At 39.9% G+C, this 19,486-nt stretch overlaps 1 protein-coding gene across 3 annotated transcripts in view; it reads left to right on the top strand.

The window, feature by feature from the left end:
- LOC126469731 (neither inactivation nor afterpotential protein G-like) overlaps positions 1-19,486 on the top strand; it is a 240,592-nt gene that overhangs the window by 103,881 nt on the left and 117,225 nt on the right. For all 3 annotated transcript variants that reach the window (XM_050096932.1, XM_050096931.1, XM_050096930.1), the window contains 2 exons: positions 5,276-5,426; positions 5,513-5,637. In XM_050096932.1, coding sequence (XP_049952889.1) covers positions 5,276-5,426; positions 5,513-5,637 — 276 coding nt within the window. The remainder of the gene's footprint in view (positions 1-5,275; positions 5,427-5,512; positions 5,638-19,486) is intronic.

Genomic DNA, 19,486 nt, shown 5'->3' with positions numbered 1-19,486 from the left:
GCCCTTCAATGTCTACAGACAATGCTCATGTCAGGAATTTCAACAAAATTGTGTGTGCCAGTTGAAGACTGACCACCTGAGAGATTGCAGAAAATGTAACATTTTAGTTGGATCATGACAGTAAATCATGATACTATTTCTTGGAATGTATTGTGTTTCCACCAAGTTCGTCCCACAGCTAATGAGTCAAGACCAGAAACACCTTTGCCTCAAAATCTGTGTAGAAGTAGCACAAATGAGAATGAGACATTCCTTAAGAGAAACATAAATGGTGATGAGACCTGGGTCTATGATTCTGATGTTGGGACCAAGTCCAATCTTCACAGTGGATTGGGCGAGGTTCTCCAAAACCAAGAAAAGCTTGTCAGGTCAGGTCAAATGTCAAAACCATGCTGATAGTATTCTTTGACTTTGAGAGATTAATTCATCGTGAATTCATGCCACAGGAACAAACTGTTAATCAATGGTACTATTGGGATGTGTTGTGATGCCTGGGAAGGAAACAGCCTAAAATTTGGTGCGGCAAGTCGTGGCTCTTACATCATTATAATACATCTGCACATTAATCCCTGTTCATGTGTGACTATTGCATGAAAAATGAAATCACTGTGCTACCTTATCCTCCACACTCTCCAAACCTGTCCTTTTGGATGTTTTCTTATTTCCAAAGTTAAAAACCCTGTTGAAAGGATGAAGATTTGCAATGATAGATGAGATAAAAGAATATTCGCATATGGCACATCATGCGATCCAGCAGGAGATGTACCAAGATTGCTTGTGCAAGTTGAAATGGCATCAGGACCAGTGTATCAATTGTGGAGGAGAGTATTTCAAAGGAGACCATGCACAATAAGTAAAAGGAAGCTCAGAAAGATTTTATGGATAAGGTTCCAGAATCTTTTGAACAGATCTTGTATACCTCATCTGGGAGGCATTGTGGCATGATGACTGGTCCCACAAGGCAGTTACCACTAATCCCCACAGCACAATGTGTCAGATCTAGTGCCGATGGTTCACTGCCACTATATCGTGGCTATTGTCCAGTGCCCACAGATGGGTGTTGTGCAGGTTGATGATATTATCCTTCATAAACCCTTGTCTGGTGGCCTGTGCAACAAATCAGCACCAAAACTGTCATTGCAGAGGCAAGACCACATGTAGTAAGGCCTGCATGTGTTGTAAGTGGTACAGATAGTAGCATTTTTAGTGGATAATATTCCACGTGGTCATCTGATTTACCCCATCCTGGAAGGCCATCTGCCTGGTGCGTTGTAAGTGATACAGATGGTAACAGCTCAAGAATATTTTATATGAGCATGTCATCATGACAAACTTTGTTTCTGTAGCAGAACATTTGTATAAATTGCAGTGTTGTAACCCTTAATCATATAAAAATTTATTGTCTGAAACATGATCACTTGGCTTACCCAATAATGGTGGGACACCTGCCTGGTGTTGATCTCGACTTTCAATTGGATATACCTTCATTGCAGCATTTTTCCAGTCATATGTCCATATGATCTTTTTTGCCTTTTACCCTCTCAAGAATCATTTCTTACTGTTTGTTCCCAGTTAGAAAACTCACCCTATGTAATGAATAATTGGCAACAACTCAAGAATATTTTATATGAACATGTCATCATGAATAATTATGTTTCTGTAGTAGCATCTTTTTGTAAGTCACATATTGTAACTCACAATCATATAAAAACTTATTGTCTTAAACATTTGAGTGGTTCTCAGTCAATATCCACACTCTCACCAATTTTAATGTTTTTTTTTTTTTTATTATACTCACAGTTTACCTTGTATAACATATATAGTCACAAATTTATACGTTTCACACTTTATTTTAGACTGACTTCATTTTCACCAAGTAGGCTGAAATAGACAATTTAATGTTTAAAAGCACCATTTCACATTGAATAATGATTTTTGTTCCTGCTTTAGAGCATACGTAAGCATGTGCTGTCACCTCTTGTACATTTTAACAAGCATTAAATGATTCCTCAAATGCAACGGTTTCTTAGTAGAGCACATCTTGAGTTATGTGTTCTGTTGTATCTGCTTCTGTTTTTAGATCTCCTGTCTAATAAGTAGCCAAAGATTCACATCCTGTGAAAAGCAAGACACAGAGCTGGCTTTCCCTAATGTGCAAATTTGCCATCAGTGGATTCTTAGTACTCTCAAACCATCTCCAAGTGACTGCTCCTGATCACCAAGAGATACAACATACAACAGTCCATGATTAAACTATCCATGCTTAAGTTAATGTGATAATGGAAATTTCTGTATGTAATACAACCAATGGAGCAAGTAAACTGTACAGTGTTCAAATAACTCACCGGAATACAGCTGGGTAATGCCCTCAACAACTGCTGATACGTAACAGTTGAACACCTTGCCATTTTCTTGCACAAATGCAGTGGGAGATCACTGTGCAAGACAATTTAAACCTTCATTAGATTGTGTTGTGTAAACAGGGAACCAAATGACACTGTTTGTGGAAAGACAAGAGACACAGTAACCAACAATGAGCAATGTCAGACATTACTAATAGTGAAACATTAGCCAGCAAGATGAGAGAGCAAGCAGTGCTAACTCTGTTCCCTGTTTGTTTAACCAGAGAGAGAGTGGTATTCCAAGTAGAATTTAGACAAAAACCTTCATCTTTAATTCTAAGGTCACCCGCTAATTTAATATCAACAGTTTTCGTAATAAAAACTGCCCCAATAAATGGAAGCACATGCCAGAGTGTCTGTGTTATTATTATGCATAGGATGTCTGAAACCTAGTCAATATTCTGCCCTCACAGATTTATTCTGCTGTTGTGTGTGTGCTGATTATGCTCACTACAATAGTCCTGCGTGGTCCTAGTGATCTGACCAATGTGTGACATGCTGAAGCATGGATGTATGTTATTGCTATCTAGACTTTAGATATGCAGTCAACCAGCTTTACTGCCAATCCCAACCACTATGTCCAAGAAAGAAGATTGGTGATGGGAAAATGATGGGAATCAATGATAGTTGTTTTGTCAGTACATATATTTGTTTTGCAATATCTCACTAGACGTTCCAGACAAACTCTTATTTTAATGTCTGCACTGGCATGTTGAACTAATGGTATGGCTTGATCACTGATCCTGGAGGGTACACACTCTGCTGATAAGCACATTGCACTACCATGTGAACCACGTGAAACAAAGTTCAACACACAGTTTTCATTGTGAGTCACAGAGTGCTGTGTCTTTTGTGTGCAGATGACACTGTGAAATGAATAAATGAGCAAAACTCAGCATAGGTGTTTGCGTGGAGTTATGTTAACTTGATCCATATGGTCTGTGGCAAGAAAGATTGGAGGTTTGTGTCATGTTGCAGTGTCCAGCTCACACTGGCTGCCTGCTTTGTCTCGTGCTGGCTCGTGAGTGTCACACCATTGCCAAAATTTGGCATAATGGTAAACCTGCATGAGTGGACCAGCAACTGCCAGGTACTGTTTGCTTATGTCTGCTGTGGTCACTGTTCCACCATTCACATGTTTCTGCAGTATGGCTGCCACAATGGCACAACTACAATTCTCAAAATCTAGGTCATTCTTTACAGATACTGCATGCCTCCTCGTTATTTGATCACTGATAAAGTTTGTCAATACACAGTTTTGCTTACCTCAAGGCAGCATATTGTCTTCTCTTTCTTTTAAGGTACACACAGGTGAACAGCCTATTGGCCCTGCAACTCAGTCTTTTATTTATGTGGATTACATAGCATTTTCTACCCAAGCAACAACATTTGAAGAGAATGAAAACAAACTCCTCACTACTCTCAACAACTTGGATACGTCTTTCAAGTAAAACAAATTATAAAAAAAATATATCTAAAAACAAAGATGATGAGACTTACCAAACAGAAGCGCTGGCAGGTCGATAGACACACAAACAAACACAAACATACACACAAAATTCTAGCTTTCGCAACCAACGGTTGCTTCGTCAGGAAAGAGGGAAGGAGAGGGAAAGACGAAAGGATGTGGGTTTTAAGGGAGAGGGTAAGGAGTCATTCCAATCTCGGGAGTGGAAAGACTTACCTTAGGGGGAAAAAAGGACGGGTATACACTCGCACACACTCACATATCCATCCGCAAATACACAGACACAATTTAGGATTATTTATGTTAATTCCCAAAATTTTCATATATAGACTAGTGGCAATATTGTCTTTTTGACAGTTGTAATGCATGTAATTAATGTGAAACTAGAATCAGAACATAAATAACAGATACTAAATGCACCACATACACAGTTATAACCTATAGCAACACTTCATTGTTCTTGTTATCATCGTTTTCATTGAACACATTATGCAGCTTGAGATTCAGAGAAGACTGTCTGTCCCCTTCAGGCATTTACTCTACTAGTGTTGTGAAGTCTTTTAAGTCTTTGTGTTTCCAGGTTGATATTTTCCTTCCACCTACATATCAGGCACTAGATTTTGCCAGAAATCTACGAACTGTGGGGAAATCCCAAATTCTGGTCTCCATCAACGTCACTTGCAGAAATTGGTGACCTTCCAAGACACCAAGAAAGAATATGTTACACTATTACCACTCTATCTCTGATTACAGAGTATTACTATATATGTGATTTAGATGCTAAATTATTTTGGGAATCCTAGATGACAACTGAGCAGTGCAGCATAACAAATTATACTTTGTGCATTGAGCTTATATGGAACTGAATATCAGATAAATCAATGAAGCAACTTTTCATGCATGTTCAAATATACAATGTGGGCCTACAGCACAGATAAAGTTGGTTAACCAGAAGAGCATGGATACATGCTACAATCTCATAACTGTTGATGGTGTGCTTTTGGCCCTTATGCTTCTCAGCACCTCAATTTATCAGTGCATGAATATTATGGGAAAATTGTTTTAGAGGCAGGTGGAAATTATGAGATGTTTAACAAGCTACCGAGAAACATGGAACAATGCAATGAAGAGATGAATGCAGAACAGGGAGAAATTAAAACTTGCATGAGACAAGATAACTTACAATCATAGTCTACTCTCTATTTTCCTTCCACATGTAATGGTCTTGTCAGTGAGCAGTTAAGCCCTAACCTACAGTTTCTTTCTTCTAGACTGCCAAAGACTAGTGATTGATGAAGGCTCATAGTTAGTTATTTGGCAAAATAAATTTCAGTTTTTGTGATACATTTTCCATACATACCTGATTCTGTTTGGAACTTTTGACATGTATGATAATGATTTGCAGATACCTGTAGTGTCAGATCTCCCAGTTGGCATGAATCTACATGATCATATGAATATGCCTCTGTATGTGAGCATTGATGCTCCATACAGTGTAACTATTGATAAAATCAAAAGTGTGCAACAAATATGGGACTATTTCTTCCATGGAAAAGGTAATATATAACTAACTGAAATGAGAAGTGCTTTAAAATTTCAAAGCTTTGGAATGAGATATGAACATACATTTAATATTCTTTAGGTTTATTTGCAACAACAGCTGTACTGGCAAGTGCCACCTTAGTACCAGATGCTGGATTAATATTGTTTGGTTTGGGGTCTGCTGATGAAAAGATCCTTAAGGATATTGCTAATTATAAATCTGATGTAAGTATCAGTTCAAAGAAGTTTACAAATTCTTTTATTTTATTCTGTAACTCTGTTAATTCTATTATATTATCTATATCTAAATAGAAAGGCTGAGTTTAACTATGTAGTGTTTTACATATGCTGGTTTCACTGCTTTAAATACCTATTGAAAACACAAGCCTGGTTCTTATTTCTATAATGAAATCTCCTTCAGCTTACCTCTATTTACTCTTCAGTTATTGAAGTAATTACCAATACTTTTGAGAAATTTACATCTTAAGTGCCTTAATCAGCAGCATCTTAATTTTTGAAGTGTCTTGTTATTCGTTTGGAAGACACAGCTATGTCTTTGAACCATAACTTCTCAATCACTTGTGATTTCATTTTTAGACCTGTTAAGCAGAACATATCTCATTAGCTGCATACTGCTTTTTTCTTAGACCATACCAACATAAAAGATTCAAAACTGCTTGCTTTTCTAGGGAACTATTTCTCATGAGGTGAAGGCCTTCTTCTGACCTTGAACTATGAAAATATTAAATAACAAATCTTACTTATTGGGTGTATAAAGTATTGTAGGAAGACTATGTGATTAAATTTGTAAGTGATTTGGGAGTATACAGAATGTGAAATTTAGTCTATAGAACCATCACTTTTCGCAGCAACAGTGTCTCTAACCTAGCTGGGCATCATGTTGAAATGAGCTTGGATGATAGGTATACATATTTTATTCCATTTTACTTCAATTCTGTGCCAGAGTTCATCAATACCAGTGGCTGGCAAGTAGTGGTATACCAGTCTCTTATCAACACATGTTTTCAGCGGGTGAAAGATCTGGAGAATGTGCTGCCGTGTGTAATAGTTGAACAGCCTCTTTATTGAGGCAGGTCAGGACAGCACAAGCAATATATGATCTTGCATTAATTTGTTGAAACATAATATCACAGAGACTTCAGAGATAAGGCATGGACACTAGACTTAAATTAGTAACCTTGATCGGTTCCACATCCGAGATCAGGGCACCCAGTTATAACGCACACTGCAGAAGCAGGCAGATGTTAGAACCCTCAGAGACTGTCACTCATGATTTGATTTAATTTGATTTGATTTATTATTGGTCCTGTAGATCATACAATTTTTACAGTAAAGCACATCATGATATAGGACAAGTCAATTTGAAATATTATGTTAAGATGGTATATGACAAGAGATGACAGTAGTGGCACATAACTCACATAGCAGAATACATATATGATATATAGACAAAATATAAAAAAGGTGGTGTGTGATGAGAGATGATGGTGGTGCACACTGCACATAGCAGAATACATATAAGAGATACAGACAGAATATGAATAACAAACAATAATTAAATTATCTTACTAAATAGAAATATCTACAAGTGAATATACAGCTTATTACAAGTAATTAAAATATTGTGGTACATAGTTCACATAGCAGAATACATATATGAGATACAGACAGCATATAGATAAGATACAATAATTAAATTATCTTACTAAGTAGAAACATCTACAACTGAATAAACAGCATATTGCAAGTAATTAAAATTTTGTTTCAAGAAATTCATGTACGGAATAAAACAGTGATTTAGTAGCAATTCCTTTTATTTAATTCTCACTATTTTTGGGTTCTTGCTTGTTTTTATATCTGTTGGGAGGTGGTTGTATATTTTAATTACCATACATTTAACCCCATTTGCATATAATTTTGTGTTGTGAGTTATAATTTGTAACTATGTTTTGTTCCTGGTGTCAAGTGTGTGGCGGTCTACATTTCTGTCGAGGGCATCCAAGTGCTGTACTGTAAAACAAGCTAGTTCCAATATATAGAGGCGTGGCAGTGGCAGGAATTTTAGCTGTTGAAATAGTGGTTTACAGTGTTCAGTTCTTTTTTTGCATTTCATTATTCTTACTACTTGTTTTTGTAACTTGAAAAATTGTGAGAGAATCAGAGCTCTTTCCCCAGAAGATTATGCCATAGCTCAAGACAGACTCAAACAGGGTATGGTATACCAGCTTCAAGGTATCTACACTGGCTGTGTATTTTAATGATCATAATAGATAGCAGGTTTTACTAAGCTTTGTGACAATGGCTCAATATGTGGTTTCCAATTTAGTGTGTTACTGATGCTAAGTCCAAGAAATTTGGTGTCCTGCCTGTTTGTAATGTCATCTCTGCTGATAACTATAAATGCATTGAAGGGGGTTAGATTTTGTCTAGTATGGAAATTCATACTTACAGTTTTTTGAGTATTTATGAGTAGCCTTATTTGCTTCAAACCATGATTGTAAATGACAAAGAGTTTCATTAACTGCATCTTGCAATGTGTCACCTCTACTGGTTATCAGGATATTTGAGTCATCTACATACAGAAAGGTCCTGGCATTTGGTATGTGTTCTGGGAGATCATTTATGAACAATATGAAAAGAACAGGGCCAAGGACAGATCCCTGAGGGACGCCATTTGTTGTATGTAGTATATCTGACCTGCAGTGCCTGAATGTCTCTGATTTTCTTATTTCTACATATTGCTTTCTTTGACTAAGGTAGCTATGGAACCAATTGTGGGCTACACCTCTAATCGCACACTTATGGAGTTTCATAAGCAGCAGCTTGCGGTCGACCATGTCAAAGGAATTGGACTGTTCAAGAAATATACCAACAGCAGGTTGTTTATGGTCAACGAAACTTGAGCACTTTTCTAGAAATACATACAGAGCATGTGTGCTGGACCTATTTTTCCTAAATCCGTATTGGGAAGATGTGATTATGTTGTTAGAATTTAAACATATTTCTAATCTACAGGGTGGTCCAAAAGTTCGGAAACACTCTCATAAAATTCAAATGGAGAAGCAAACAAGGAAACAGAGTCCCTATACACGAGGAACAGGAAGGGGGAAACTTTATAGGCTATGCCACCAACATGGCGGCCATCTAGAAAGCCGCCATCTTGGATTCAACTCCAAAGTTTCAAATGGACATGTGGTCATGTGACATATCAAACAGATAGAGAATTTCACCGGAAAAATAATGCTGTTGTTATTTTAAACATAGCTTTATTCATTCTCGGGTTATAGCCAGTTACATGTGGCAACGGTGGGACGCTCGGCAGCATGTGTGTTTTGTGCTGAAGAGACATTACGCCGATGTTACACAGTCCCGAGAGACAGCCAACAGTCATAGGAATGGCTCGATAAGTTGTCCATTATGTTGGATTGTTAATGCTATTCTCCAAACCCAGTCCCGATCAACTTTGACCAACACATCTGGCTGAATTTGACCACATGCATCAACAATGCACTGCTTTAGATGATGCAAATCCCGTATTTTCACAGAATAAACCAGTGCTTTGACATGACCCCAAAGATAAAAATCCAAAGGAGTCAAATCTGGTGAACGTGGTGGCCCCTGCACAGTACCCGTACGACCAATCCACTTTTGACGGAACTGCACATCCAGGTATGCTCGCACATTGTGCCCATAATGTGGTGGGGCTCCATCATGCTGGAAGAAATCCGGAAATGTCCCATCCTTTGTTAACAACGAGGGAAACACTTCTTCATCTAATAACCTCAGATAACCGTTGGCTGTTAACATACCATCAATAAAAAAGGTCCAACGACTTTGGTACCCCACACACCACACCAGACCATCACTTTTTGTGAGTTGACCATTTTGGAAGCATCAATCAAAAATGGCTCTGAGCACTAATGGACTCAACTGCTGAGGTCATTAGTCCCCTAGAACTTAGAACTAGTTAATCCTAACTAACCTAAGGACATCACCCACATCCATGCCCGAGGCAGGATTCGAACCCGCGACCGTAGTGGTCTCGCGGTTCCAGACTGCAGTGCCAGAACCGCGTGGCCACTTCGGCCTGTGGAAGCATCAATCCAGTGCGGATTTGTGTCAGACCAGTATCTGTGATTCTGCTTGTTCACTTCACCATTGATGAAGAAATTGGCTTTATCACTGAACAGCACCTGGTAGGGGAAACGTGGGTTCATCTGCAGCTGCTGTGTCACCCATTCTGCAAACTGTACCTGATGGTCTGGGTCATCCTCGTTCAGGTGTTGGAGCAGCTGAATTTTGTACGGATGCCTTTCCTGCCGCAATAAAATTAGCAGTATGGAGGTACGGCTAACCTCACATTCTTGTGACAGGCGATGAGTATCCCGTTGCGGACTCTTGCTAAATGATGCCAACATGCTCACTGTTGTTGCTTCATCGGTGGCCGATTTTGGTCTTCCAGCCTTAGGTTTATCTGTGACAGAACCTGTTGCTCAGAATTTGGCCAAAATCTTGGCAACTGCTCTGTGAGTGATGGGCTGTCTGGTTGGGTGACGACTGTTGAAATCCTCAGCAAGGACCCGTGTGCTTCTTTCTCCTGATATCAGGATGATTTCAATGCGTTCTTCATTTGTTAAGGACATTTTGTAACCTGGAAATAAGGAAAGAATGATTAAAACGTTAGCATGAGTAAATGATACCTAACAGATAAACACATGTAACATACCAGGCATGGGATAGTCACTTTGCACCATTTCAGACTCCATTTATGACTTCTCAGTACATAATACTCACGCTGCCGAGCATCACACTGCTGCCGCAAGTAATTGGCTATAACCTGAGAATGAATAAAACTATGTTTAAAATAACAACGGCATTGTTTCTCTGGTGAAATTCTCTATCTGTTCGATATGTCACATGACCACATTCCCATTTGAAATTTTGGAGCTGAAGCCAAGATGATGGCTTTCAAGATGGCCGCCATGTTGGTGGCATAGCCTATAAAGTTTCCCCCTTCCCGTTCCTGGTGTGTAGGGACTCTGTTTTCTTGTTTGCTACTCCATTTGAATTTTATGAGGGTGTTTCCAGACTTTTGGACCACCCTGCAGTTAACATACAGTACTCAAATATTTTTGAGAAGGCAGATAGTATAGCAATTGGCCTATAGTTTGTCATGTCCGTTTTCTCTCCCTTCTTGTAGAGAGGTATAATTTTAGCAAGTTTTAGCTGGTTCGGAAATGTTCCCTCTAGAAATGAGGTATTTATGATATTTGACAGGGGTCCACTGATGTAATTTGAACACTTATGAAGTAAGAAGCAGGGTATCAGATCATGCACTGCAGAATAAATCTTTTTGACTCTTTTTTTAATAATATCTTCAATTTTATACGGCGTTGTCGGAGATAGGAAAAAGGAGTTCAGAGGAGTATTCATTTGAGACAAGAGTGTGCAGTGTTTGAAGAGTTAGTCAGGAGATTTGTGGGAGGAGTGTGAACAGAATTTGAAGAGTTGGTTAGGAGGTTTGTGGAAGTTTCTGAAAAATAGCTGTTGAATTTATTGGCAATATCATGTGCATTTTCAGTCTTTTGTCCTTCTATATTTAGTGTGAGTTTATCCTCTATCCTTAACTTTGTACCAGTCTGTTCATTTACTATATCCCAGATGGTCTTACATTTTTTGGAAGACCACGTAATTGTTTTATCATTATGAGCTTTTTTAGCCCATTTGATAACTCTCCTGTATGTGTTTTTGTAATTTTTATAGTATACCTGGAACTCTTTGGATTTGCCACTGTCCAGTTTGCTAAGTCTGTGCAGCAGCCTCATCTCTGATGAAGTTTTAATACCTTTTGTGACCCAAGCATTCTGTTTTTTGTTATAGTCTTTGTTTTCTCTGGGAAGTGGCAATTAAAGTAATATCCAAATATCTGCAGAAAATTGTCATTTTTTCATTTGTTATTGAGGAAGTAAATACACTTTGCCAGTCTTCTTCCTCTAAGCTAAGTACAAAGTTGGTTATGTTGCTATCACTATAACTTCAACATTTTATAACTGTTTCTCCTGTTGGGAGTGCATTGAGTGGTGGATTAAAATATATTGTTAGTGCACTGTGATCTAAAAAACCAACATCTATAATTTTTACAGTGCAATCAGTGTTACTAGAAACCTGATCAAGACAGCTGTTTAATCTGGTAGGACATATAACTTTCGTATTTAAGTTGAATGATATCATTAAATTTACTAATTGTGACTTTTGAGCAGATTCTTCAAGGAACTCAATGTTGAGATCACCACATATTATTATATTTTTTTGAGTTCTTGTGACAAGCTTTTTCTAGCAATCGTGCAAAGTTTCTGATGTGCATGCAGCCTCTCCTCCATGCACTCTACCAGCTGGCTGCCAAGTTATAGAATCATGCCCACCCAGTCTTGCCATTAGTTACGTGTTGACAGTATGACTAGGATTATCAGACTAGCAGTGTAGCCACTCTGTGGAAAGTGTCTTATTGTATAAGTTATTTCTAGACACAATAAAGTGTTGTGTCCATTATTGTCTGTGCATTCTTGTGGTTAGAACACATTGGCAATGAATAGGGTCATATTTTAACATGCTTTTTGTTGTGCCGTTGCTTTTTGCATCTTACTGTGACATGTAGACTCTGCTCCAAATGATGGTGTAACAACAGAAGTTGCTCATCATAGTCATGCAACAGGCTTTTCCAGCATTGTTCTCTAAACCTTTGTCTCCAGCTCTGTTTCCTTCTTCATTCGCACCATATGACATGGCAGCAGAAGATTGGGAAGCATATGTGCACTGCCCATGACAACACTTCCATGCCTTCCATGTGAGTTGTTTTTGTCAAAGATTTCTCCTGCCTAGTAACAGGTGTTGCAGCAGTTGACCCAATCGCAGGAACATTCCTCACTGTTGTTTAACAATTTATGTTTGTTATTGCCTTCCTACTATCGCCACTGCAAGCACATCATAGCAGGTAGGGTTGAATTCTACCAATGCAAGAAGCAGCTCCATCATTCTTAACATGCCTGGGTTACAAACCTCCATGGCCTTAGACACTTAGACACAAGTGCCATCTCATCATGGCCAAGTCTAAAGGATCACACTCAGAAGTTGTTTTTCATGATGTTACCATTCATTCTGCCCTGGATAAGGAAGTCCGGCAACCAGCCCTTCAATTAGAGAACTGCTCCCACAAAGAGGTTTTGGCAATAGCCCAGTTGTAAAAGGTCTCCCACACTGCTGGTCAACAGCTGGAAGCTTGGTGCAACATTATGATGGTAAAGTGTGGCCTAGCTGTATTCACTGCATCCAGGCAGTATGACTTAAGCCTAGTTTACACGACGACATTGGGTTGCGCCACTCATTGTGTGGAATCAGTTGCACGCAAATGATTTCATATTTGACTGTAGACACGGCGAAACCAGTATATACTCCAGTTTCGTCATTTTGTGGTTTCCTGAGTCGTGGTCTGAATTGAAAGTTTTGGCAGCTGCACGTCACGCACGTTGCGATAGAGCTCAAGCTTGTTGCCTGGAATCACTGCATAAGAAAAAAATAAGAAACGTGTTTCAATTTGTGGCTGGATGAAGAACAGACGTCAGCTGGTTGCTCAGCATCCTTGATGAAATAATTTATAATGAAAGACCCAAGAAGTTCTTTCAGCTATCTTAGAATGTCACAAGAATGGTTAATGTTCTTCTAAGCAGAGTTATGCAATAACGAGTAAAGGTACTGTAATGCATGAAACACTGTTGCCAGAACTGACATTACATATCATATTGCATGCATTAAAATCAAGAACACTCAGCATGCTATAAGATGTGGTTTTAGTTGGTGATGTCGATTTTTCATTAACACCAATAATTATTAACAATAATAATTATTAACATTAACAGCAGTAATTATTTGAAGCAGGTCACATTAAGAAGAGAATGGTTTGCAAACTACTGATCTGTACAGTGGCAATATTACAAAATTCAAACATATGTGAATGGTGAATACTGCTGTGACATTTTAAATAGATGAATATTGAATAAAGAATGTAGCTTCTTGATCTGTGTAGGGGGGGGGGGGGGGGGGCAGGGAAAGGGTCAACCAGTTCGAATGATGTGATTTTAGTCTTGTAGGCAAGAGCATTTCTACAGATAGAATTACATTTGCTTGTATTTTTCTTAATTCAATAAATTTTGCCCTGCAGCTTAGATATTGTCAAACTATCTATGTTCTGATTGCACGTGACGGTCTCAGAAGCAGCAATATATTGCTTATTTTTGTAATCAGCATTACTGAAACTCCACAAATACCTACAGAAAGCATAGATATCCAAGAAGCGAACATTATTCTCCATTCCTCATTTCATATTTCAGTTTTTCTACACTCTACGAACAACATAAGCTCAAAACCCATGCAACTTGTGTTGCCAAAGTTGGAACACGCAGAAACTGTTTAGTTTCACTGATGAGTTGTCCAAATGCGAGGCACGCATGTGCAGTGGCTGGTAGCGCAGTTGCCTGCAACATCGTGTAAACTAGGCACGGCACATAAACGGTGTTCCAGCCATCACTCCCTGTTGCCATCAAGTGTGTCTTGTTATTCCCAACATGACAGATCAGAGTGTCCCCAGCATTGGGCTGTCTGTCATAACTATCAAAACACAGGCCTCACTGCAGTAGTCTGCTACTCAATGGAACAGAACACAGTATCAGAGAACATGGATATGGAAGTGTTGTTGTCAGAACTCATCCCCAATCAGGATTCCAACAATCTTTTTATTGAGGTTTTGGTTCTCTCACAACAGCTGTGTCTGCAAGTAGACACCAGCACAGAGATTTCCCTGGTTAATGCCCAAACATATTTAAACCTTGGCTCTCCACCACTGTTGTCACTAAATGGGCTCCTCTGTGGATATGGTAAACAGCGAATCCCTCGCTTGGACAATTCATGGCAGAATTTACCTATAAATCAGAGGCTGAGCCTATTACCTTTATTGTCATCCATGATGCAAGTTCAGCAAACCTTTTTTAGTTTGATGTCTTTCTGGCCTTACGCTTTTCAGTCTGGTCTCCATACCCTTAGTATCTGCCAAAGTCCTGATCAATCATTGGAATCTCTGTCCTCAGAATTTTAGGATATCTTTGCAGAAGGCCTAGGGTGTGCCAAAGACTTTCAATTAAAGGTGGAGCTGGACTGGCTCACCTCCTTCAGGGTTGTGGTTCCTATTTCCTCTAGTGAATGAGCCACACCCCTTGTCATCATGAAGAAACCCTTTGGTAAATTGCAACTTGTGGCAATTTTAAGGCAATCATGAATTCACAGTCTGTGATTGACACATATCCATTGCCACATTTGGATGAACTGTTTACATGATTAGCAGGGGGGGGGGGGGGGGGGGGGTCAGTTCTTCCCCATACTTGATCTTTCCAAAGCATATCACCAGTTACTCCTGGATGAGGAATCCAAGCATATCATGGTTCTTAATACACCTTTTGTCATGTATCAACACCAATGGTTGATATTTGGGGTGGCATGTGTCCTGCAAATTTTACAGTGCTATCTGTAACAGGTCATGTTCACTGTTCCGCACAGTTTCAACTACCTGGATGACACTGTCGTTATTGGATGTACTACAAGAGACCATCTGCGCTACCTCTGGGCCCTTTTTAAAAAAATGCTGGGCCATTGGTCTGCATTGAAATCTGCAGAAGTCCAAATTTTTCAAACCATCTTGTGGCAGGGCCTCTGACCCATGGAGAGTCTGACCAGAGCCATTACAGACATGCCACATCCCTTGGCATTGCAATAACTGAAGGCTTTCCTACGTAAAATTGCCTATTACCACTGATTTATTCTGAGGACATCCACCATTGCATGCCCTTTCTACCTCCTTCTCCACAAGGATGCTTCCTTTGTCTGAGCTCTGGTAAGTGACCAAGCCTTCACTATGCTGAAGGAATGCAATGCCTCAGGTCTGCACCATGTCTAGCTACTTTTGATCCCAACAAACCACTGGTTTTGGCTACAGATGCCTGATGGTACAGTGTGGGCAGGGGGGGGGGGGGGGGAGGGGGCTGTCCCCATCTGTCAGAATGTGGACAATTCAAAGGAGCCACTGGTGTTTGCATCCAAAATTCTCAGTCTAGCACAGATCCACTACACTCAGGTCGACAAGGAAGCTCTGGCCATTGTGTATACTGTCACTAAATTTCATTTTTCCTTCTATGGCACCAAACTCCAACTAATTACTGACCACAAACCATTAAATTTGTTATTTAGACCCATACCAACAGACCCCTTATTCTGGCTGCCCCTTGGCCTGGACCCCAAGTTTGATTGAGAAGAGCTAATGTGTTTTTTTCATTTGGATATCTTCTCCTGCCAAGTGGTCAATAGGTTTCCAATCACTAGTGCGCAACACTCAAACCAACAGTGTCTGACCCCATCCTCAAGCAGGTTTTCTGCCTCATTCAGCAGGATTTGTCTTCTCGTTCTCTGGGCCATACTTACAATTTGCTTCATAACTATGTTTTCTTGTGTCATCATTTCTTGGTCTTAAATGGGGTCCTCCTCCTGTCCATGGATGATGCAGATCACAGGGTTGTTATCACTGGTTATTTGCAATGGGAGCTCTTACAGTTATTATATGCCGGTCACTGGGGTGTTTCCCACACCAAAGCCGTGGCTAACAGACATGTGTACTTGCTGGCATTCACCTGGAGCTGGAGTTTTTGGTTGCTACCTGTCCCCAGTGTACTAGTCAACAGGCTGCTCCCAAGGTTTTGTTCTCCACATGGCTTCCAGCATTCCAGCCCTGGGAATGTATCCAGGTGGATTTTGTGGATCTGTTTTTGAATATGTTTTGGCTGATTGTCATTGATGCATTTCCACATTTTGTATATGTGGTCCAGTGCTTCTTGGCTATTACTGAAGTCACTGTTTAGTCTCTCTCAAAAATTTTTTCCTTAGAAAGTGTGCCAGTTACTCTCATTCCTGACAATGAATCTCAGTTACTGTATCAGGTGGTTCATGATTTCTCTGTGTGGTCAGGTATTCATCGTGTTTGCTCCCCTTCTTTTCATCCCCAGTTTAACTGAGAAGCTGAGGATATGGTTCACACCTTTAAGAACCAGATCAAAAAATATCTACAGACTTCCCCGCCAAGATGACAGTACGGTTTTTTCTCATGCCCTACTGGACAGCTCCTATTGATTCCTGTAGCCCTGCCAAGCTTCTCCATGGGCATCAGCTGAAGATGCTGCTTCATCTTGGTACTCCAGGATCTCATCCGTCATGTTCCATTGTACCACGTTTTCCACCAGGGACAGTATTCTGGTCCCAGGGGTTTGGTCAGTGCCTCCACTGGCTATTGGCAGTCATCGTACATCATAATAGCCATCATGTCTTCATCCTCCTGACCAGAGACAGGGAGGTTCAGCGTCATTGAAATCAGCTCCATGTCTAGATGGGCAACCACATCCCCATCTCATCCACACTACCACCTTTGCTGGTGCACTCTTCCACCTGTGACAGCACTTCCACTTGATGAGCCCACAACCCCACAGCCTCCAGCAGCAGCTTTGGTGCCCCTTCAGCTAGTGGATGTGCCCCTCACTGGTTTGATGTCTCGTGCATGGTCTCATCCTGCAGCAGTGTCATCTCTGGCTTCCACACCACTACCAGACATTGCCAGGGACTCTGGCTTGGACTGCCTGTCACTGCTCCTGTCCTTTTGTGCTCTGATAGGGGGTAGGATAAGGGCAGTCCATTCACTGACCACTTTTGCCCATATTCTTAGGTATATGGTGACCAGGAGTTGCTGCCCCTCTCACCAGCGGGGCCTCCATGGATGTGGACACCATCTACACATCACAGCCATCCACACATTGCCTGGGCAATCTATGATGCTCCATCCCCAAGGAGGGAGGCTTGTAGTGACCAGCATAGATTTCACATGTGAGATCGAATGTGCAGTCCTAAGGTGCACTACAGAAGTCAGTAGACACAAGAACTATCAGAAGCCACCACTTGTGCATGAATGCACAGTCTCTCCTCCATTTCCTCTACTGGCCAGCTCACCGCAAATAGAGTCAGGCCCGGCCAGCCTCGCCCTCAGTTAAATATTGACATTTTGACCAGGATTATCAGGCTATTACTGTAGCCACTACATGGCAAGTGTCTTCTTGTACAAGTTATTTCTAGACATAATAAAGTGCTGCATCTGTCATCACCTGTGTGTTCTTGTGCTGAGAACACTTAACACATCAGAAATTTAATGTCTGCTATCCAAAGTATCAGCTTTGTGAACCATAGGTGATTGTGTTGTGTACACAGTGGCACCCTACACCATCAAGTCAGGTGCTGGCAACATATGAAGATGATGAATGAATTTGGCAACACTCATTCTCCTCATAGTCTCCACTCTAAGTTTCAGCCATCATGATGCAATATGCAGAACTGGTTTTCATCTAAAAGAGCACTATGGTGTCAGCCGTGCATCCAGTGATTTCATTGGGTGATCACTGTTAGCATGCCTCTCACTGCTCCTGCAAAAAGGGAAACAGCAGCAATGGTTGCTGTGGTGACAAACCATAACGCTCCAGACATCATCATACTGTCCTTGTAAATACTTGTCTTATTAACACAAGCTCATTTCTCGATTAAAAATGTGGTCTGGCTATATGATAATGCATGACAATGTGAACAAAATATCTGTCCTCTCATATGCTTGTTGTATGGAAACTAGATTAGATTAGGTTCAGTTTTCAATCCATAGACCCAAAAAATGAGACGATTTTCATGGGTGTGGAACATGTCAGCATGTATAACATAAAACATTTGATATAATACTTATTACCCTAATCATTTGTCAGGATATTGTCAAAATAGGTGAATACAATGTGGTAAACTGGAACAGCTAATATTTACAGAATTAACACGCCATCAAAATGAAACATTGTTACGCACAATTAATAAATTTATCATACACAAAATACCTAATCTTGACTGTTGTGACCAAGTGCTCTCAAAACTATCTAACAGACGTTCTTACTTAAACTGGCTTAACAGTCTCTATTAAGAAACTCATCTATAGAATAGAAGGAGTTGCTTATCAAAAAGACTTTCAAACTCTGTTTAAACTGTGCTTTATCTGAAACCAAGTTTTAAATAGTTGCCGGCAATTTATTGAAAATGTGTGTTCCTGAATACTGGAATCCATTTTGGACCAAGAAAAGTGATTTTAGGTCTTTATGTAGATTGTTCTTATTCCTAGTATTAATACTATGTATTTGCTATTGATTGGAAATAGAGACGTATTACTTGCAACAAATTTCATTCAGTAATAAATATATTGAGGAGCAGTGGTTAGAATACAAAGTTCCTTGAACAGGTTTCTATATGGTGTTCTTGAATTTACACCACAAATGATTCTTATCACATGTTTTTGCACCCTAAAAACTTTTGCTCAGTTTGGTGAGTTGCACCAGAATATGTTCCTGCATGACATAATAGAATGAAAGTAAGCAAAGTACACAATTTTTTATATTTATATCTCCTTCATCTGACATCATTCTCACTGCAAATACAGACTTGTTTAGGCACTTAAGCAATTCTGTGGTATGCCTTTACCAACTGAATTTATTATTGAGTTGTAATTCCAGAAATTTAATGCTGTCAACCTCTTCAATCTGCTTGTCTTTACATGTTATACACATGATAGAAGGACATCTCTTGCAGGTTCTGAACTGCACGTAACAGGTATTCTCAGAATTTGTTTGTTGTTGTGGTCTTCAGTCCAGAGACTGGTTTGATGCAGCTCTCCATGCTACTCTATCCTGTGCAAGCTTCTTCATATGCCAATACCTACTGCAACCTACAGCCTTCTGAATCTGTTTTGTGTATTCAGCTCTTGGTCTCCCTCTACAATTTTTACCCTCCGCACTGTCCTCCAATACTAAATTGGTGATCCCTTGATGCCTCAGAATATGTCCTACCAACCGATCCCTTCTTCTAGTCAAGTTGTGCCACAAATTTCTCTTCT

Source organism: Schistocerca serialis, chromosome 3, assembly GCF_023864345.2.
Source record: "Schistocerca serialis cubense isolate TAMUIC-IGC-003099 chromosome 3, iqSchSeri2.2, whole genome shotgun sequence".
Taxonomy (NCBI): domain Eukaryota; kingdom Metazoa; phylum Arthropoda; class Insecta; order Orthoptera; family Acrididae; genus Schistocerca; species Schistocerca serialis.
This window is presented reverse-complemented; position numbering and strand designations above follow the sequence as displayed.